We start from the raw sequence: 22,500 nt of genomic DNA, 5'->3' as shown, positions 1-22,500 counted from the left end.
TAGCGTGAGATGGGTCAGCACCAACCCAGCTGGGCGTCAGCCCCACCTAATGCAGTGAAACGACACGGTCCTGCCCATGTGGCGAATCAGATCACACATACCTGACCTCACTCAGCAAGACTTCCTCTGAGCAGTTTAACGTTTCACACGTCACTAATACGGTCTCTGAATCCTCCTCTATCCACACACACCTCGTCACCTAGAGGCAACCTATCCCCTATGTAGTGCACTACTTTGGCTTCTGGTAGCTCTGTGCAGTGTACTACGTAGGGAATAGGGTGTCATAGGGCTCTGGTCTATCTCCTATGTAGTGCACTACTTTGGCTTCTGGTAGCTCTGTGCAGTGTACTACGTAGGGAATAGGGTGTCATAGGGCTCTGGTCTATCTCCTATGTAGTGCACTACTTTGGCTTCTGGTAGCTCTGTGCAGTGTACTACGTAGGGAATAGGGTGTCGTAGGGCTCTGGTCTATCCCCTATGTAGGGAATAGGGTGTCATAGGGCTCTGGTCTATCTCCTATGTAGTGCACTACTTTGTCTTCTGGTAGCTCTGTGCAGTGTACTACGTAGGGAATAGGGTGTCATAGGGCTCTGGTCTATCCCCTATGTAGTGCACTACTTTGGCTTCTGGTAGCTCTGTGTAGTGTACTACGTAGGGAATAGGGTGTCATAGGGCTCTGGTCTATCTCCTATGTAGGGAATAGGGTGTCGTTTGGGACAAAGGTGTAGTATTTCTAGAAGGTGTAGGTCAGCGTGTTGGAGAACATCATTCTAGAACGGTTAGGGCTGCGTGTCGGAGAACGACAGGTCATAAGGTCACAATGTAAAGGACATCAGGCTGAATCCCATCTGCTAGGGTTAGGTGAGGCGGTCTCTCTCCTCCCACCTCTGCTCTCCTCCCAGCTCCCCTCTCCTCCCACCTCTCCTCCCCTCCCACCTCCTCTCACCTCTCCTCTCCTCCCACCTCTCCTCCCCTCCCACCTCCTCTCACCTCTCCTCTCCTCCCACCTCCTCTTCTCCCAGCTCTCCTCTCCTCCCACCTCCTCCTCCCAGCTCTCCTCTCCTCCCACCTCCTCCCAGCTCTCCTCTCCTCCCACCTCCTCCTCCCAGCTCCTCTCCTCAGCAGGAAGCAGCTCGTCAGGTCAACAGCCATTAGTTCTGATTAAATAATAGAGGTCGTGAGATTTTAGTTGTCTGGGGGTTCTTGTTCTGCAGGTGCCGTGCAGCCTGGAGTATTGGGACGAGCTCCAGCACGCCTTCGTCCCCTACCGAGAGTTCAGCCTATCAGAGAGTAGCGCCTGCGAGCTGACCCTGCCTAGCTTGACGCTGACCAATGAGCAGAAGGATCTGGTGACCTCTGACCTGTGGAGGATCGTCCTCAACAACAACCCAGACGGAGGAGACGAACAGAGGTGAGGAGACAATTAACACGCTCTTCACACACCTGATTCTACGGTGTGTGTGTGTGTGTGTGTGTGTGTGTGTGTGTGTGTGTGTGTGTGTGTGTGTGTGTGTGTGTGTGTGTGTGTGTGTGTGTGTGTGTGTGTGTGTGTGTGTGTGTGTGTGTGTGTGTGTGTGTGGTTCAGTGCGCCAGTACAGTGCAGAACGATGAGCATCTCTGAGCACAAAAGCCTCTGTGTGTCAGTCCACATCTGGGAGGGAACGTTGGGAGGGAGGGAGGGAAGGGGGAGGAAAGGCGGGAAGGAAGGCGGGAGGGAAGGTTGGGTGGGAGGGAGGGAAGGGAGGGAGGAAGGCGGGAAGGAAGGTGGGAGGGAAGGTAGGGAGGGAGGGAAGGTGGGAGGGAAGGCGGGAAGGAAGGCGGGAGGGAGGGAAGGTTGGGAGGGAAGGAAGGTGAGAGGGAAGGTTGGGAGGGAAGGGAGGGAGGGAGGGAAGGTTGGGAGGGAAGGTGGGAGGGAAAGTTGGGAGGGAGGGAGGGAAGGCAGGAGGGAGGGAAGGTGGGAAGGAAGGCAGGAGGAAGGAAGGTGGGAGGGAGGGAAGGTTGGGAGGGAAGGAAGGTGAGAGGGAAGGTTGGGAGGGAAGGGAGGGGGAGGGAGGGAAGGCGGGAGGGAAGGAAGGTGGGAGGGAAGGTTGGGAGGGAGGGAGGGAAGGCGGGAAGGAAGGAAGGTGGGAGGGAGGGAAGGCGGGAAGGAAGGTGGGAGGGAGGGAAGGTGGGGGGCAGTGGACCTGGCCCAGGTTCAGATCAACCTATTGACATTTCCCAGCACACCAAGTGGCTGTCAGGGCCAAACACATCCCATCCAGCTGACCTTGAGGGGGAGGGAGAACAACAGAAAACAGCAACTCCGTGAAAAGCCAAATATACATGTGCATTTCATTACAGTCTCCAGTTTCCCTTACTGTCAATGTGTGTCCCAATTGACAGCTTATTCCCTGTATACTACAGACCCTGGTCAAAAGTAGTGCACTACGTAAGGAATAGTGAGCTATTTGGGTCCTCCAGTCCTCCTCCATGACACCTTGTTAATGTCCCTCCAGCCCAGTCCTCCTCCATGACACCTTGTTAATGTCCCTCCAGCCCAGTCCTCCTCCATGACACCTTGTTAATGTCCCTCCAGTCCTCCTCCATGACACCTTGTTAATGTCCCTCCAGCCCAGTCCTCCTCCATGACACCTTGTTAATGTCCCTCCAGTCCTCCTCCATGACACCTTGTTAATGTCCCTCCAGCCCAGTCCTCCTCCATGACACCTTGTTAATGTCCCTCCAGTCCTCCTCCATGACACCTTGTTAATGTCCCTCCAGCCCAGTCCTCCTCCATGACACCTTGTTAATGTCCCTCCAGTCCTCCTCCATGACACCTTGTTAATGTCCCTCCAGCCCAGTCCTCCTCCATGACACCTTGTTGATGTCCCTCCAGCCCAGTCCTCCTCCATGACACCTTGTTAATGTCCCTCCAGCTCAGTCCTCCTCCATGACACCTTGTTAATGTCCCTCCAGCTCAGTCCTCCTCCATGACACCTTGTTAATGTCCCTCCAGCCCAGTCCTCCTCCATGACACCTTGTTAATGTCCCTCCAGCCCAGTCCTCCTCCATGACACCTTGTTAATGTCCCTCCAGTCCTCCTCCATGACACCTTGTTAATGTCCCTCCAGCCCAGTCCTCCTCCATGACACCTTGTTAATGTCCCTCCAGCCCAGTCCTCCTCCATGACACCTTGTTAATGTCCCTCCAGTCCTCCTCCATGACACCTTGTTAATGTCCCTCCAGTCCAGTCCTCCTCCATGACACCTTGTTAATGTCCCTCCAGCCCAGTCCTCCTCCATGACACCTTGTTAATGTCCCTCCAGCCCAGTCCTCCTCCATGACACCTTGTTAATGTCCCTCCAGTCCTCCTCCATGACACCTTGTTAATGTCCCTCCAGTCCAGTCCTCCTCCATGACACCTTGTTAATGTCCCTCCAGCCCAGTCCTCCTCCATGACACCGTGTTAATGTCCCTCCAGTCCTCCTCCATGACACCTTCTTAATGTCCCTCCAGCCCTCCTCCATGACACCTTGTTAATGTCCCTCCAGCCCAGTCCTCCTCCATGAAACCTTGTTAATGTCCCTTCAGTCCTCCTCCATGACACCTTGTTAATGTCCCTCCAGCCAGTCCTCCTCCATGACACCTTGTTAATGTCCCTCCAGCCCTCCTCCATGACACCTTGTTAATGTCCCTCCAGTCCTCCTCCATGACACCTTGTTAATGTCCCTCCAGCCCAGTCCTCCTCCATGACACCTTGTTAATGTCCCTCCAGTCCTCCTCCATGACACCTTGTTAATGTCCCTCCAGCCCAGTCCTCCTCCATGACACCTTGTTAATGTCCCTCCAGCCAGTCCTCCTCAATGACACCTTGTTAATGTCCCCCCAGCCAGTCCTCCTCCATGACACCTTGTTAATGTCCCTCCAGCCCAGTCCTCCTCCATGACACCTTGTTGATGTCCCTCCAGCCAGTCCTCCTCCATGACACCTTGTTAATGTCCCTCCAGCCAGTCCTCCTCCATGACACCTTGTTAATGTCCCTCCAGCCAGTCCTCCTCCATGACACCTTGTTAATGTCCCTCCAGCCAGTCCTCCTCCATGACACCTTGTTAATGTCCCTCCAGCCCAGTCCTCCTCCATGACACCTTGTTAATGTCCCTCCAGCCCAGTCCTCCTCCATGACACCTTGTTAATGTCCCTCCAGCCCAGTCCTCCTCCATGACACCTTGTTAATGTCCCTCCAGTCCTCCTCCATGACACCTTGTTAATGTCCCTCCAGCCCAGTCCTCCTCCATGACACCTTGTTAATGTCCCTCCAGCCCAGTCCTCCTCCATGACACCTTGTTAATGTCCCTCCAGCCAGTCCTCCTCCATGACACCTTGTTAATGTCCCTCCAGCCCAGTCCTCCTCCATGACACCTTGTTAATGTCCCTCCAGTCCTCCTCCATGACACCTTGTTAATGTCCCTCCAGTCCTCCTCCATGACACCTTGTTAATGTCCCTCCAGCCCAGTCCTCCTCCATGACACCTTGTTAATGTCCCTCCAGCCCAGTCCTCCTCCATGACACCTTGTTAATGTCCCTCCAGTCCTCCTCCATGACACCTTGTTAATGTCCCTCCAGCCCAGTCCTCCTCCATGACACCTTGTTAATGTCCCTCCAGTCCTCCTCCATGACACCTTGTTAATGTCCCTCCAGCCCAGTCCTCCTCCATGACACCTTGTTAATGTCCCTCCAGTCCTCCTCCATGACACCTTGTTAATGTCCCTCCAGCCCAGTCCTCCTCCATGACACCTTGTTAATGTCCCTCCAGTCCTCCTCCATGACACCTTGTTAATGTCCCTCCAGCCCAGTCCTCCTCCATGACACCTTGTTAATGTCCCTCCAGCCCAGTCCTCCTCCATGACACCTTGTTAATGTCCCTCCAGTCCTCCTCCATGACACCTTGTTAATGTCCCTCCAGCCCAGTCCTCCTCCATGACACCTTGTTAATGTCCCTCCAGCCCAGTCCTCCTCCATGACACCTTGTTAATGTCCCTCCAGTCCTCCTCCATGACACCTTGTTAATGTCCCTCCAGTCCAGTCCTCCTCCATGACACCTTGTTAATGTCCCTCCAGCCCAGTCCTCCTCCATGACACCTTGTTAATGTCCCTCCAGCCCAGTCCTCCTCCATGACACCTTGTTAATGTCCCTCCAGTCCTCCTCCATGACACCTTGTTAATGTCCCTCCAGTCCAGTCCTCCTCCATGACACCTTGTTAATGTCCCTCCAGCCCAGTCCTCCTCCATGACACCGTGTTAATGTCCCTCCAGTCCTCCTCCATGACACCTTCTTAATGTCCCTCCAGCCCTCCTCCATGACACCTTGTTAATGTCCCTCCAGCCCAGTCCTCCTCCATGAAACCTTGTTAATGTCCCTTCAGTCCTCCTCCATGACACCTTGTTAATGTCCCTCCAGCCAGTCCTCCTCCATGACACCTTGTTAATGTCCCTCCAGCCCTCCTCCATGACACCTTGTTAATGTCCCTCCAGTCCTCCTCCATGACACCTTGTTAATGTCCCTCCAGCCCAGTCCTCCTCCATGACACCTTGTTAATGTCCCTCCAGTCCTCCTCCATGACACCTTGTTAATGTCCCTCCAGCCCAGTCCTCCTCCATGACACCTTGTTAATGTCCCTCCAGCCAGTCCTCCTCAATGACACCTTGTTAATGTCCCCCCAGCCAGTCCTCCTCCATGACACCTTGTTAATGTCCCTCCAGCCCAGTCCTCCTCCATGACACCTTGTTGATGTCCCTCCAGCCAGTCCTCCTCCTCCATGACACCTTGTTAATGTCCCTCCAGCCAGTCCTCCTCCATGACACCTTGTTAATGTCCCTCCAGCCAGTCCTCCTCCATGACACCTTGTTAATGTCCCTCCAGCCAGTCCTCCTCCATGACACCTTGTTAATGTCCCTCCAGCCCAGTCCTCCTCCATGACACCTTGTTAATGTCCCTCCAGCCCAGTCCTCCTCCATGACACCTTGTTAATGTCCCTCCAGCCCAGTCCTCCTCCATGACACCTTGTTAATGTCCCTCCAGTCCTCCTCCATGACACCTTGTTAATGTCCCTCCAGCCCAGTCCTCCTCCATGACACCTTGTTAATGTCCCTCCAGCCCAGTCCTCCTCCATGACACCTTGTTAATGTCCCTCCAGCCAGTCCTCCTCCATGACACCTTGTTAATGTCCCTCCAGCCCAGTCCTCCTCCATGACACCTTGTTAATGTCCCTCCAGTCCTCCTCCATGACACCTTGTTAATGTCCCTCCAGTCCTCCTCCATGACACCTTGTTAATGTCCCTCCAGCCCAGTCCTCCTCCATGACACCTTGTTAATGTCCCTCCAGCCCAGTCCTCCTCCATGACACCTTGTTAATGTCCCTCCAGTCCTCCTCCATGACACCTTGTTAATGTCCCTCCAGCCCAGTCCTCCTCCATGACACCTTGTTAATGTCCCTCCAGCCCAGTCCTCCTCCATGACACCTTGTTAATGTCCCTCCAGCCCAGTCCTCCTCCATGACACCTTGTTAATGTCCCTCCAGCTCACCCAAGGATAGTGGATAGTGTTCTAGAACAGGATAGTGTTCTAGAGTGTTCTAGAGAATAGTTCTGAGGTGAATACAGGACTGACTATAGTGAAATAGGTGCTGTTCTCCTCTCTCCCTCGGTCAGACCGGGAGGCAGAAGACATATAGTAACAACCTACTGGAAGTGTCTTTCTCCTCTCCCTCCCAGTGAGTCAGATTTATTAACTGTCAAACTTAATATTTATCTCATGTATCTCTCTACAGTTCTGACAGTGAGTCAGGTTCTCAGCAGGGTTCCTCGGGGTCCCAGCTTCTGCCCTGTGACCAGCTGGTGTCCCCCACGGCGCTGGCAGCTTGTACCCGTGTCGACTCCTGCTTCGCCCCCTGGTCCGTGCCCTCCCTGGGCGTGTCTCTCACCCTGGCACAGATACAGCTGCACCTCTACCACCACCTGGAGCAGCTGGGCACAGGTACTGTAGCACCGCCTGGAGCAGCTGGGTACAGGTACTGTAGCACCGCCTGGAGCAGCTGGGTACAGGTACTGTAGCACCGCCTGGAGCAGCTGGGTACAGGTACTGTAGCACCACCTGGAGCAGCTGGGTACAGGTACTGTAGCACCACCTGGGTACAGGTACTGTAACACCACCTGGAGCAGCTGGGTACAGGTACTGTAACACCGCCTGGAGCAGCTGGGTACAGGTACTGTAACACCGCCTGGAGCAGCTGGGTACAGGTACTGTAGCACCGCCTGGAGCAGCTGGGTACAGGTACTGTAGCACCGCCTGGAGCAGCTGGGTACAGGTACTGTAGCACCGCCTGGAGCAGCTGGGTACAGGTACTGTAGCACCGCCTGGAGCAGCTGGGTACAGGTACTGTAACACCGCCTGGAGCAGCTGGGTACAGGTACTGTAACACCGCCTGGAGCAGCTGGGTACAGGTACTGTAGCACCGCCTGGAGCAGCTGGGTACAGGTACTGTAGCACCGCCTGGAGCAGCTGGGTACAGGTACTGTAGCACCGCCTGGAGCAGCTGGGTACAGGTACTGTAGCACCGCCTGGAGCAGCTGGGTACAGGTACTGTAGCACCGCCTGGAGCAGCTGGGTACAGGTACTGTAGCACCGCCTGGAGCAGCTGGGTTGTTGCTATTTTCTCGTGTTTACTGTCACTACTGTTCATTTAGTCGTATATTAGATTCACTCACATCTCCTCTGTCCGTCTGTCTCCAGCGCCGTCACGTCGACTCCGCCCCTTCCTGCCGGACAGGAAGTTGCCCCAGGAGCAAGAGTACCTGGTCATCGGGGCACAGGAGCCGCGGCTGTTCCTCCGCCAGTGGAGCGGCGGCGTCGGCGGTAACGTCAGCGCCGCCCGGCTCTGCCAGGAGATCCAGTTCTCCACCGAGCTGGACTGCAGATTGTTGGAGTACCGGAACTTGACTTGGCTCAGCCTGCTGCAGCCGTTCATACTGCAGGGTCAGGCTGCGGTCACACGCTGCTCCAACAACGTCCTCCTGGACGGGAACGTCTTCGTAGACCCGGTCTTCATCAACATCAGCCAGAACACCGTTCACAGTCTGGATACGGCCCTACGGGCCTGGCAACAGGTGAGACTACTGGTATATACTGAGTTAGTCTAATCCTAACGTTCATCACCATCAGCATTCAGACCTTTAGATAGTTGAGGTAAAGGACATGTAACCTTTAGGTTAGTAGATAGGTGAGGTAAAGGTCATGTAACCTTTAGGTTAGTAGATAGGTGAGGTAAAGGACATGTAACCTTTAGGTTAGTAGATAGGTGAGGTAAAGGACATGTAACCTTTAGGTTAGTAGATAGGTGAGGTAAAGGACATGTAACCTTTAGGTTAGTAGATAGGTGAGGTAAAGGACATGTAACCTTTAGGTTAGTAGATAGGTGAGGTAAAGGTCATGTAACCTTTAGGTTAGTAGATAGGTGAGGTAAAGGTCATGTAACCTTTAGGTTAGTAGATAGGTGAGGTAAAGGACATGTAACCTTTAGGTTAGTAGATAGGTGAGGTAAAGGACATGCCTGGTGTGGTTGATTCAGACCTTTAGGTTAGTAGATAGGTGAGGTAAAGGTCATGTAACCTTTAGGTTAGTAGATAGGTGAGATAAAGGTCATGTAACCTTTAGGTTAGTAGATAGGTGAGGTAAAGGACATGTAACCTTTAGGTTAGTAGATAGGTGAGGTAAAGGTCATGTAACCTTTAGGTTAGTAGATAGGTGAGGTAAAGGACATGTAACCTTTAGGTTAGTAGATAGGTGAGGTAAAGGTCATGTAACCTTTAGGTTAGTAGATAGGTGAGGTAAAGGAAATGTAACCTTTAGGTTAGTAGATAGGTGAGGTAAAGGTCATGTAACCTTTAGGTTAGTAGATAGGTGAGGTAAAGGACATGTAACCTTTAGGTTAGTAGATAGGTGAGGTAATGGACCTGCCTGGTGTGGTTGATTCAGACCTTTAGGTTAGTAGTTGACTCACAGCGTGGGCAGCATTGACTCATCGTGGCGTAGGATGTGATTGGCCTGATCCCTCAGGATTAAATAATGATCTATAGCTCAGTGAGGCTGTTTCCTGTTTCATCTGATTACTTCCCTCATAAATAATGGCCTCTTATCAGCTCCAGTAGAGTAGTTCTGGACACTGAGCCGTGAGGGGGTCTGCCAAGTCGAGGACAGGGAGATTGTGTGTGTGTGTGTGTGTGTGTGTGTGTGTGTGTGTGTGTGTGTGTGTGTGTGTGTGTGTGTGTGTGTGTGTGTGTGCGTGTGCGTGCACGTGCGTGTGTGCGCGTGCGTGTGTGCGCGTGTGCGCTGTAGGTGGCCTCAGCTGTGACTAATCTGTGTCATACTGGACCTAGTGGCAGCAGCAGATCAATGTGAGTCAGGGGGAAAGAGAGAGAGAGGCAGCCAGAGGAGGAGGAGCATAGGAGAGTCTTGTAGGGGTGTGGAGGAAGAGGAGGAGTATAGGAGAGTCTTGTAGGGGTGTGGAGGAGGAGGAGGAGTATAGGAGAGTCTTGTAGGGGTGTGGAGGAAGAGGAGGGGGAGGATAGGAGAGTCTCGTTGGGGTGTGGAGGAAGAGGAGGAGGAGGATAAGAGAGTCTCGTTGGGGTGTGGAGGAGGAGGAGGAGGATAGGAGAGTCTTGTAGGGGTGTGGAGGAAGAGGAGGGGGAGGAGAGGAGAGTCTTGTAGGGGTGTAGAGGAGGAGGATAGGAGAGTCTTGTAAGGGTGTGGAGGAGGAGGAGGATAGGAGAGTATTGTAGGGGTGTGGAGGAGGAGGAGGATAGGAGATTCTTGTAGGGGTGTGGAGGAGGAGGAGGAGGAGGATAGGAGAGTATTGTAGGGGTGTGGAGGAAGAGGAGGAGGATAGGAGAGTCTCGTAGGGGTGTGGAGGAAGAGGAGGAGGAGGATAGGAGAGTCTTGTAGGAGTGTGGAGGAAGAGGAGGAGGATAGGAGAGTCTTGTAGGGGTGTGGAGGAAGAGGAGGAGGAGGATAGGAGAGTATTGTTGGGGTGTGGAGGAAGAGGAGGATAGGAGAGTCTTGTAGGGGTGTGGAGGAAGAGGAGGATAGGAGAGTCTTGTAGGGGTGTGGAGGAAGAGGAGGATAGGAGAGTCTTGTAGGGGTGTGGAGGAAGAGGAGGATAGGAGAGTATTGTTGGGGTGTGGAGGAAGAGGAGGATAGGAGAGTCTTGTAGGGGTGTGGAGGAAGAGGAGGATAGGAGAGTCTTGTAGGGGTGTGGAGGAAGAGGAGGATAGGAGAGTATTGTTGGGGTGTGGAGGAAGAGGAGGATAGGAGAGTCTTGTAGGGGTGTGGAGGAAGAGGAGGATAGGAGAGTATTGTTGGGGTGTGGAGGAAGAGGAGGATAGGAGAGTCTCGTAGGGGTGTGGAGGAAGAGGAGGATAGGAGAGTATTGTTGGGGTGTGGAGGAAGAGGAGGATAGGAGAGTCTTGTAGGGGTGTGGAGGAAGAGGAGGATAGGAGAGTATTGTTGGGGTGTGGAGGAAGAGGAGGATAGGATAGTCTTGTAGGGGTGTGGAGGAAGAGGAGGATAGGAGAGTATTGTTGGGGTGTGGAGGAAGAGGAGGATAGGAGAGTCTCGTAGGGGTGTGGAGGAGGAGGAGGAGGATAGGAGAGTCTCGTAGGGGTGTGGAGGAGGAGGATAGGAGAGTCTCGTAGGGGTGTGGAGGAAGAGGAGGATAGGATAGTCTTGTAGGGGTGTGGAGGAAGAGGAGGATAGGATAGTCTTGTAGGGGTGTGGAGGAAGAGGAGGATAGGATAGTCTTGTAGGGGTGTGGAGGAAGAGGAGGATAGGATAGTCTTGTAGGGGTGTGGAGGAAGAGGAGGATAGGAGAGTCTCGTAGGGGTGTGGAGGAGGAGGAGGAGGATAGGAGAGTCTCGTAGGGGTGTGGAGGAAGAGGAGGATAGGAGAGTATTGTTAGGGTGTGGAGGAAGAGGAGGATAGGAGAGTCTTGTAGGGGTGTGGAGGAAGAGGAGGATAGGAGAGTCTCGTAGGGGTGTGGAGGAAGAGGAGGATAGGAGAGTCTCGTAGGGGTGTGGAGGAAGAGGAGGATAGGAGAGTCTCGTAGGGGTGTGGAGGAAGAGGAGGATAGGAGAGTCTCGTAGGGGTGTGGAGGAAGAGGAGGATAGGATAGTCTTGTAGGGGTGTGGAGGAAGAGGAGGATAGGATAGTCTTGTAGGGGTGTGGAGGAAGAGGAGGATAGGATAGTCTTGTAGGGGTGTGGAGGAAGAGGAGGATAGGATAGTCTTGTAGGGGTGTGGAGGAAGAGGAGGATAGGAGAGTCTCGTAGGGGTGTGGAGGAGGAGGAGGAGGATAGGAGAGTCTCGTAGGGGTGTGGAGGAAGAGGAGGATAGGAGAGTCTTGTAGGGGTGTGGAGGAAGAGGAGGATAGGAGAGTCTCGTAGGGGTGTGGAGGAAGAGGAGGATAGGAGAGTATTGTTGGGGTGTGGAGGAAGAGGAGGATAGGAGAGTCTCGTAGGGGTGTGGAGGAAGAGGAGGATAGGGGAGTCTTGTAGGGGTGTGGAGGAAGAGGAGGATAGGAGAGTCTCGTAGGGGTGTGGAGGAAGAGGAGGATAGGAGAGTCTCGTAGGGGTGTGGAGGAAGAGGAGGATAGGAGAGTCTCGTAGGGGTGTGGAGGAAGAGGAGGATAGGAGAGTCTCGTAGGGGTGTGGAGGAAGAGGAGGATAGGAGAGTCTCGTAGGGGTGTGGAGGAAGAGGAGGATAGGAGAGTCTCGTAGGGGTGTGGAGGAAGGCTGAAGACCAAACCTGATACACCAGGAATTGTATTGAAGTATTTCACAGTGTGGGCAGCGTTGACCTTCAGATGGACGTGCTGCCAAGAACATTCCTGCCCTCTGTTTCCCTTTTGGTTTCAGAAAGTAAAGCTTGAATGGGGGTTCAACAGAGAGGTGTGGGTCTGGTAGATTCTACACAGCCAGCCAGGTGTGGGTCTGGTAGATTCTACACAGCCAGCCAGGTGTGGGTCTGGTAGATTCTACACAGCCAGCCAGGTGTGGGTCTGGTAGATTCCACACAGCCAGGTGTGGGTCTGGTAGATTCTACACAGCCAGCCAGGTGTGGGTCTGGTAGATTCCACACAGCCAGGTGTGGGTCTGGTAGATTCCACACAGCCAGGTGTGGGTCTGGTAGATTCCACACAGCCAGCCAGGTGTGGGTCTGGTAGATTCCACACAGCCAGCCAGGTGTGGGTCTGGTAGATTCTACACAGCCAGCCAGGTGTGGGTCTGGTAGATTCCACACAGCCAGCCAGGTGTGGGTCTGGTAGATTCCACACAGCCAGCCAGGTGTGGGTCTGGTAGATTCTACACAGCCAGCCAGGTGTGGGTCTGGTAGATTCTACACAGCCAGCCAGGTGTGGGTCCGGTAGATTCCACACAGCCAGCCAGGTGTGGGTCTGGTAGATTCCACACAGCCAGCCAGGTGTGGGTCTGGTAGATTCCACACAGCCAGCCAGGTGTGGGTCTGGTAGATTCTACACAGCCAGCCAGGTGTGGGTCTGGTAGATTCCACACAGCCAGCCAGGTGTGGGTCTGGTAGATTCCACACAGCCAGCCAGGTGTGGGTCTGGTAGATTCTACACAGCCAGCCAGGTGTGGGTCTGGTAGATTCTACACAGCCAGGTGTGGGTCCGGTAGATTCCACACAGCCAGGTGTGGGTCTGGTAGATTCCACACAGCCAGCCAGGTGTGGGTCTGGTAGATTCCACACAGCCAGCCAGGTGTGGGTCTGGTAGATTCTACACAGCCAGCCAGGTGTGGGTCTGGTAGATTCTACACAGCCAGGTGTGGGTCTGGTAGATTCTACACAGCCAGGTGTGGGTCCGGTAGATTCCACACAGCCAGGTGTGGGTCTGGTAGATTCCACACAGCCAGCCAGGTGTGGGTCTGGTAGATTCCACACAGCCAGCCAGGTGTGGGTCTGGTAGATTCCACACAGCCAGGTGTGGGTCTGGTAGATTCCACACAGCCAGCCAGGTGTGGGTCTGGTAGATTCTACACAGCCAGCCAGGTGTGGGTCTGGTAGATTCTACACAGCCAGGTGTGGGTCTGGTAGATTCTACACAGCCAGGTGTGGGTCTGGTAGATTCCACACAGCCAGGTGTGGGTCTGGTAGATTCTACACAGCCAGCCAGGTGTGGGTCTGGTAGATTCTACACAGCCAGCCAGGTGTGGGTCTGGTAGATTCTACACAGCCAGCCAGGTGTGGGTCTGGTAGATTCTACACAGCCAGGTGTGGGTCTGGTAGATTCCACACAGCCAGCCAGGTGTGGGTCTGGTAGATTCCACACAGCCAGCCAGGTGTGGGTCTGGTAGATTCCACACAGCCAGGTGTGGGTCTGGTAGATTCCACACAGCCAGCCAGGTGTGGGTCTGGTAGATTCCACACAGCCAGCCAGGTGTGGGTCTGCTAGATTCTACACAGCCAGGTGTGGGTCTGGTAGATTCCACACAGCCAGGTGTGGGTCTGGTAGATTCTACACAGCCAGGTGTGGGTCTGGTAGATTCTACACAGCCAGGTGTGGGTCTGGTAGATTCCACACAGCCAGCCAGGTGTGGGTCTGGTAGATTCCACACAGCCAGGTGTGGGTCTGGTAGATTCCACACAGCCAGCCAGGTGTGGGTCTGGTAGATTCTACACAGCCAGGTGTGGGTCTGGTAGATTCTACACAGCCAGGTGTGGGTCTGGTAGATTCTACACAGCCAGGTGTGGGTCTGGTAGATTCTACACAGCCAGCCAGGTGTGGGTCTGGTAGATTCTACACAGCCAGCCAGGTGTGGGTCTGGTAGATTCTACATAGCCAGGTGTGGGTCTGGTAGATTCTACACAGCCAGGTGTGGGTCTGGTAGATTCCACACAGCCAGGTGTGGGTCTGGTAGATTCCACACAGCCAGCCAGGTGTGGGTCTGGTAGATTCCACACAGCCAGCCAGGTGTGGGTCTGGTAGATTCCACACAGCCAGGTGTGGGTCTGGTAGATTCTACACAGCCAGGTGTGGGTCTGGTAGATTCTACACAGCCAGGTGTGGGTCTGGTAGATTCTACACAGCCAGGTGTGGGTCTGGTAGATTCTACACAGCCAGCCAGGTGTGGGTCTGGTAGATTCTACACAGCCAGGTGTGGGTCTGGTAGATTCTACACAGCCAGGTGTGGGTTTGGTAGATTCTACACAGCCAGCCAGGTGTGGGTCTGGTAGATTCTACACAGCCAGGTGTGGGTCTGGTAGATTCTACACAGCCAGGTGTGGGTCTGGTAGATTCTACACAGCCAGGTGTGGGTCTGGTAGATTCCACACAGCCAGGTGTGGGTCTGGTAGATTCCACACAGCCAGCCAGGTGTGGGTCTGGTAGATTCTACACAGCCAGGTGTGGGTCTGGTAGATTCTACACAGCCAGGTGTGGGTCTGGTAGATTCTACACAGCCAGCCAGGTGTGGGTCTGGTAGATTCTACACAGCCAGGTGTGGGTCTGGTAGATTCTACACAGCCAGCCAGGTGTGGGTCTGGTAGATTCTACACAGCCAGCCAGGTGTGGGTCTGGTAGATTCTACACAGCCAGGTGTGGGTCTGGTAGATTCTACACAGCCAGGTGTGGGTCTGGTAGATTCCACACAGCCAGGTGTGGGTCTGGTAGATTCCACACAGCCAGCCAGGTGTGGGTCTGGTAGATTCCACACAGCCAGCCAGGTGTGGGTCTGGTAGATTCCACACAGCCAGGTGTGGGTCTGGTAGATTCCACACAGCCAGGTGTGGGTCTGGTAGATTCCACACAGCCAGCCAGGTGTGGGTCTGGTAGATTCTACACAGCCAGGTGTGGGTCTGGTAGATTCCACACAGCCAGGTGTGGGTCTGGTAGATTCTACACAGCCAGGTGTGGGTCTGGTAGATTCTACACAGCCAGGTGTGGGTCTGGTAGATTCTACACAGCCAGGTGTGGGTCTGGTAGATTCCACACAGCCAGCCAGGTGTGGGTCTGGTAGATTCCACACAGCCAGGTGTGGGTCTGGTAGATTCCACACAGCCAGCCAGGTGTGGGTCTGGTAGATTCTACACAGCCAGGTGTGGGTCTGGTAGATTCTACACAGCCAGGTGTGGGTCTGGTAGATTCTACACAGCCAGCCAGGTGTGGGTCTGGTAGATTCTACACAGCCAGGTGTGGGTCTGGTAGATTCTACACAGCCAGGTGTGGGTCTGGTAGATTCTACACAGCCAGGTGTGGGTCTGGTAGATTCCACACAGCCAGCCAGGTGTGGGTCTGGTAGATTCCACACAGCCAGGTGTGGGTCTGGTAGATTCTACACAGCCAGGTGTGGTTCTGGTAGATTCTACACAGCCAGGTGTGGGTCTGGTAGATTCTACACAGCCAGGTGTGGGTCTGGTAGATTCTACACAGCCAGGTGTGGGTCTGGTAGATTCTACACAGCCAGCCAGGTGTGGGTCTGGTAGATTCTACACAGCCAGCCAGGTGTGGGTCTGGTAGATTCTACATAGCCAGGTGTGGGTCTGGTAGATTCTACACAGCCAGGTGTGGGTCTGGTAGATTCCACACAGCCAGGTGTGGGTCTGGTAGATTCCACACAGCCAGCCAGGTGTGGGTCTGGTAGATTCCACACAGCCAGCCAGGTGTGGGTCTGGTAGATTCCACACAGCCAGCCAGGTGTGGGTCTGGTAGATTCCACACAGCCAGGTGTGGGTCTGGTAGATTCCACACAGCCAGCCAGGTGTGGGTCTGGTAGATTCCACACAGCCAGCCAGGTGTGGGTCTGGTAGATTCTACACAGCCAGGTGTGGGTCTGGTAGATTCCACACAGCCAGGTGTGGGTCTGGTAGATTCCACACAGCCAGCCAGGTGTGGGTCTGGTAGATTCCACACAGCCAGGTGTGGGTCTGGTAGATTCCACACAGCCAGCCAGGTGTGGGTCTGGTAGATTCTACACAGCCAGGTGTGGGTCTGGTAGATTCTACACAGCCAGGTGTGGGTCTGGTAGATTCTACACAGCCAGCCAGGTGTGGGTCTGGTAGATTCTACACAGCCAGGTGTGGGTCTGGTAGATTCTACACAGCCAGGTGTGGGTCTGGTAGATTCTACACAGCCAGCCAGGTGTGGGTCTGGTAGATTCTACACAGCCAGGTGTGGGTCTGGTAGATTCTACACAGCCAGGTGTGGGTCTGGTAGATTCTACACAGCCAGGTGTGGGTCTGGTAGATTCCACACAGCCAGCCAGGTGTGGGTCTGGTAGATTCCACACAGCCAGCCATGTGTGGGTCTGGTAGATTCCACACAGCCAGGTGTGGGTCTGGTAGATTCCACACAGCCAGGTGTGGGTCTGGTAGATTCTACACAGCCAGCCAGGTGTGGGTCTGGTAGATTCCACACAGCCAGCCAGGTGTGGGTCTGGTAGATTCCACACAGCCAGCCAGGTGTGGGTCTGGTAGATTCTACACAGCCAGGAGTGGGTCTGGTAGATTCCACACAGCCAGCCAGGTGTGGGTCTGGTAGATTCCACACAGCCAGCCAGGTGTGGGTCTGGTAGATTCCACACAGCCAGCCAGGTGTAGGTCTGGTAGATTCTACACAGCCAGGTGTGGGTCTGGTAGATTCTACACAGCCAGCCAGGTGTGGGTCTGGTAGATTCTACACAGCCAGGTGTGGGTCTGGTAGATTCTACACAGCCAGCCAGGTGTGGGTCTGGTAGATTCTACACAGCCAGCCAGGTGTGGGTCTGGTAGATTCTACACAGCCAGTTGTGGGTCTGGTAGATTCCACACAGCCAGCCAGGTATGGGTCTGGTAGATTCTACACAGCCAGCCAGGTGTGGGTCTGGTAGATTCTACACAGCCAGCCAGGTGTGTGGAGACATCAGAGAGGTGTGGATCTGATTGAACCAGGCCCTGAGATCCTGATTGGACCAGGGGACAGGGGTTGGGAGGGAGATTTTAACCATCCTCAGCCCCAAACCCAGCTTTTGCCAGCCCCACAACCAGCCCCAGCCTCAAACCAACCTACCCCAGGCAGGCCTACCCCCCAGCCTTAAAACAACTTACCCCAGGCAGGCCTACCCCCCCAGCTCCAAACCTTCTCCCCCTCTCTCCCTATCCTCTCCCCCTCTCTCCCTATCCTCTCCCCCTCTCTCCCTATCCTCTCCCCCTCTCTCCCTATCCTCTCCCTATCCTCTCCCCCTCTCTCCCTATCCTCTCCCCCTATCTCCCTATCCTCCCCCCGGGGTAGAGAAGATAGATCCATCGCTAGTTAAAGACAGATCAGGTTTTTGTTCCCAGCAGATGTAGCAGGGATCTGATGTCCCCGTACAGGAAAAAGGGGCTTTGGGTTCCGTCGTCCTTCCTTCATCTATTTTCATTGTCTGTTTTTAATCATTGTATTTACCGCCGACTTCTGCGTGGCAAGGATCCAATTCCACGTGATTAGAAGTTTCTCTCCCGTCTATAATTACCGTCTCCAGTTTGTCACGTCTAGCGTAGATCTGTGTGACATAGAGAGGCCCATATATGCCTACGTAACCAGGACTAATGTGTGTACAGGGAGCAGGAGGAGTAATGTGATATGTGGTCGGATTATAGAACTGGTGTCTGCTGGGACATCGGCGCTGACTGGGAGAGCTGTCACTTTTTAAAAACCCCAGTTTATAACAAGCAGGGTTTTTATTGACTATCAACATATCTCAGGAGGTAATATTTGTCCACATAAAGCCGTTTTTTTATAGAGAGAGAGAGAGAGAGAGAGAGAGAGAGAGAGAGAGAGAGAGAGAAGAGGACGATGAAGATGGCTGTATCGTGTAGCCTAATGAAGGAGTCTCTGTTAACCGATACCGATCTTTAAAAGAAGGCTTAGCACGGCATCTTAAAGATGTCTGGCAGTTTCGATATCAGCGCGTCGAAGTTGAAAGGTCAGCCTCAGATGGCGTTCCTCTATAAAGAGGGAATGGATTTGGGACTCGTGCCAGCTGCTGTCCCGTCCGCCAGGTTTAATGAGGTAAAAACTTTCCCATCGGTTTCCAATAGCAACAGCAGTACAGTGTTTTTGGCTGTTAAACTCTGAGCTTTTTTTTTACCACAGGTCTCCTTTAACAGTCACTCTGGGGTCACTCTGGGGGTCACTCTGTCTCAATGTGACGTTGGGGGTCTGCTGTGTTGAGGTTGGACTGGTTCATGACAAGCTCTCTGACGTTGGGGTCTGCTGTGACCGTCACCATAGTAACTGGACATGCTATGTTCCTACGCCGTCACCATAGTAACTGGACATGCTATGTTCCTACACCGTCACCATAGTAACTGGACATGCTATGTTCCTACACCGTCACCATAGTAACTGGACATGCTATTTTCCTACACCGTCACTATAGTATCTGGACATGCTATGTTCCTACACCGTCACCATAGTAACTGGACATGCTATGTTCCTACACCGTCACCATAGTAACTGGACATGCTATTGTTCCTACACCGTCACTATAGTAACTGGACATGCTATGTTCCTACACCGTCACCATAGTAACTGGACATGCTATGTTCCTACACCGTCACTATAGTAACTGGACATGCTATGTTCCTACACCGTCACCATAGTAACTGGGCATGCTATGTTCCTACACCGTCACCATAGTAACTGGACATGCTATGTTCCTACACCGTCACCATAGTAACTGGACATGCTATGTTCCTACACCGTCACCATAGTAACTGGACATGCTATGTTCCTACACCGTCACCATAGTAACTGGACATGCTATGTTCCTACACCATCACCATAGTAACTGGACATGCTATGTTCCTACACTGTCACCATAGTAACTGGACATGCTATGTTCCTACACCGTCACCATAGTAACTGGACATGTTCCTACACCGTCACCATAGTAACTGGACATGTTCCTACACCGTCACCATAGTAACTGGACATGTAAATGGGTGTGCTTCACGCTGAGAAGTTTATCCTTGGTTCAACGCTCCTGGTTGTGGGAAACGGACCCTGACCTCTGACCTGACCCACTACTACTGTTTACATGGTGCCTGTATTTAAACCCAACCTGACCTCTGACCTGACCCACTACTACTGTTTACATGGGGCCTGTATTTAAACCCAACCTGACCTCTGACCTGACCCACTACTACTGTTTACATGGGGCCTGTATTTAAACCCAACCTGACCTCTGACCTGACCCACTACTACTGTTTACATGGTGCCTGTATTTAAACCCAACCTGACCTCTGACCTGACCCACTACTACTGTTTACATGGGGCCTGTATTTAAACCCGACCTGACCTCTGACCTGACCCACTACTACTGTTTACATGGTGCCTGTATTTAAACCCGACCTGACCTCTGACCTGACCCACTACTACTGTTTACATGGTGCCTGTATTTAAACCCAACCTGACCTCTGACCTGACCCACTACTACTGTTTACATGGTGCCTGTATTTAAACCCAACCTGACCTCTGACCTGACCCACTACTACTGTTTACATGGTGCCTGTATTTAAACCCAACCTGACCTCTGACCTGACCCACTACTGCTGTTTACATGGGGCCTGTATTTAAACCCGACCTGACCTCTGACCTGACCCACTACTGCTGTTTACATGGGGCCTGTATTTAAACCCAACCTGACCTCTGACCTGACCCACTACTGCTGTTTACATGGTGCCTGTATTTAAACCCAACCTGACCTCTGACCTGACCCACTACTGCTGTTTACATGGTGCCTGTATTTAAACCCAACCTGACCTCTGACCTGACCCACTACTACTGTTTACATGGTGCCTGTATTTAAACCCAACCTGACCTCTGACCTGACCCACTACTGCTGTTTACATGGGGCCTGTATTTAAACCCGACCTGACCTCTGACCTGACCCACTACTACTGTTTACATGGTGCCTGTATTTAAACCCAACCTGACCTCTGACCTGACCCACTACTGCTGTTTACATGGTGCCTGTATTTAAACCCAACCTGACCTCTGACCTGACCCACTACTACTGTTTACATGGGGCCTGTATTTAAACCCGACCTGACCTCTGACCTGACCCACTACTACTGTTTACATGGTGCCTGTATTTAAACCCGACCTGACCTCTGACCTGACCCACTACTACTGTTTACATGGGGCCTGTATTTAAACCCAACCTGACCTCTGACCTGACCCACTACTGCTGTTTACATGGGGCCTGTATTTAAACCCGACCTGACCTCTGACCTGACCCACTACTGCTGTTTACATGGTGCCTGTATTTAAACCCGACCTGACCTCTGACCTGACCCACTACTACTGTTTACATGGTGCCTGTATTTAAACCCGACCTGACCTCTGACCTGACCCACTACTACTGTTTACATGGTGCCTGTATTTAAACCCGACCTGACCTCTGACCTGACCCACTACTACTGTTTACATGGTGCCTGTATTTAAACCCGACCTGACCTCTGACCTGACCCACTACTACTGTTTACATGGTGCCTGTATTTAAACCCGACCTGACCTCTGACCTGACCCACTACTACTGTTTACATGGTGCCTGTATTTAAACCCGACCTGACCTCTGACCTGACCCACTACTGCTGTTTACATGGGGCCTGTATTTAAACCCAACCTGACCTCTGACCTGACCCACTACTACTGTTTACATGGGGCCTGTATTTAAACCCAACCTGACCTCTGACCTGACCCACTACTACTGTTTACATGGGGCCTGTATTTAAACCCAACCTGACCTCTGACCTGACCCACTACTACTGTTTACATGGGGCCTGTATTTAAACCCAACCTGACCTCTGACCTGACCCACTACTACTGTTTACATGGTGCCTGTATTTAAACCCGACCTGACCTCTGACCTGACCCACTACTACTGTTTACATGGTGCCTGTATTTAAACCCAACCTGACCTCTGACCTGACCCACTACTACTGTTTACATGGTGCCTGTATTTAAACCCAACCTGACCTCTGACCTGACCCACTACTACTGTTTACATGGTGCCTGTATTTAAACCCAACCTGACCTCTGACCTGACCCACTACTGCTGTTTACATGGGGCCTGTATTTAAACCCGACCTGACCTCTGACCTGACCCACTACTGCTGTTTACATGGGGCCTGTATTTAAACCCAACCTGACCTCTGACCTGACCCACTACTGCTGTTTACATGGTGCCTGTATTTAAACCCAACCTGACCTCTGACCTGACCCACTACTACTGTTTACATGGTGCCTGTATTTAAACCCAACCTGACCTCTGACCTGACCCACTACTACTGTTTACATGGTGCCTGTATTTAAACCCAACCTGACCTCTGACCTGACCCACTACTGCTGTTTACATGGGGCCTGTATTTAAACCCGACCTGACCTCTGACCTGACCCACTACTACTGTTTACATGGTGCCTGTATTTAAACCCAACCTGACCTCTGACCTGACCCACTACTGCTGTTTACATGGTGCCTGTATTTAAACCCGACCTGACCTCTGACCTGACCCACTACTGCTGTTTACATGGGGCCTGTATTTAAACCCGACCTGACCTCTGACCTGACCCACTACTACTGTTTACATGGTGCCTGTATTTAAACCCGACCTGACCTCTGACCTGACCCACTACTACTGTTTACATGGGGCCTGTATTTAAACCCGACCTGACCTCTGACCTGACCCACTACTACTGTTTACACTCATCTCACTGAGTCTACCTTTAAACCCAACCTGACCTCTGACCTATCACCTTATACGACATGGCTCCTAGCCTCCCACTCATCTCACTGAGTCTACCTTTAAACCCAACCTGACCTCTGACCTATCACCTTATACGACATGGCTCCTAGCCTCCCACTCATCTCACTGAGTCTACCTTTAAAACCAACCTGACCTCTGACCTATCACCTTATACGACATGGCTCCTAGCCTCCCACTCATCTCACTGAGTCTACCTTTAAACCCAACCTGACCTCTGACCTATCACCTTATACGACATGGCTCCTAGCCTCCCACTCATCTCACTGAGCCTACCTTTAAACCCGACCTGACCTCTGACCTATCACCTTATATGACATGGCTCCTAGCCTCCCACTCATCTCACTGAGCCTACCTTTAAACCCAACCTGACCTCTGACCTATCACCTTATACGACATGGCTCCTAGCCTCCCACTCATCTCACTGAGCCTACCTTTAAACCCAACCTGACCTCTGACCTATCACCTGACCTCTGACCTATCACCTTATACGACATGGCTCCTAGCCTCCCACTCATCTCACTGAGCCTACCTTTAAACCCAACCTGACCTCTGACCTATCACCTTATACGACATGGCTCCTAGCCTCCCACTCATCTCACTGAGCCTACCTTTAAACCCAACCTGACCTCTGACCTATCACCTTATACGACATGGCTCCTAGCCTCC

At 52.9% G+C, this 22,500-nt stretch overlaps 1 protein-coding gene across 1 annotated transcript in view; it reads left to right on the top strand.

Annotated features, from left to right (window-relative positions):
• Positions 1-22,500, top strand: part of LOC124017623 (vacuolar protein sorting-associated protein 13B-like) — a 193,998-nt gene that overhangs the window by 49,096 nt on the left and 122,402 nt on the right. Inside the window, 3 exon segments of the mRNA XM_046332876.1 lie at positions 1,215-1,411; positions 6,807-7,012; positions 7,769-8,142. Coding sequence (XP_046188832.1) covers positions 1,215-1,411; positions 6,807-7,012; positions 7,769-8,142 — 777 coding nt within the window.

Source organism: Oncorhynchus gorbuscha, unplaced genomic scaffold, assembly GCF_021184085.1.
Source record: "Oncorhynchus gorbuscha isolate QuinsamMale2020 ecotype Even-year unplaced genomic scaffold, OgorEven_v1.0 Un_scaffold_295, whole genome shotgun sequence".
Classification (NCBI taxonomy): Eukaryota; Metazoa; Chordata; class Actinopteri; order Salmoniformes; family Salmonidae; genus Oncorhynchus; species Oncorhynchus gorbuscha.
This window is presented reverse-complemented; position numbering and strand designations above follow the sequence as displayed.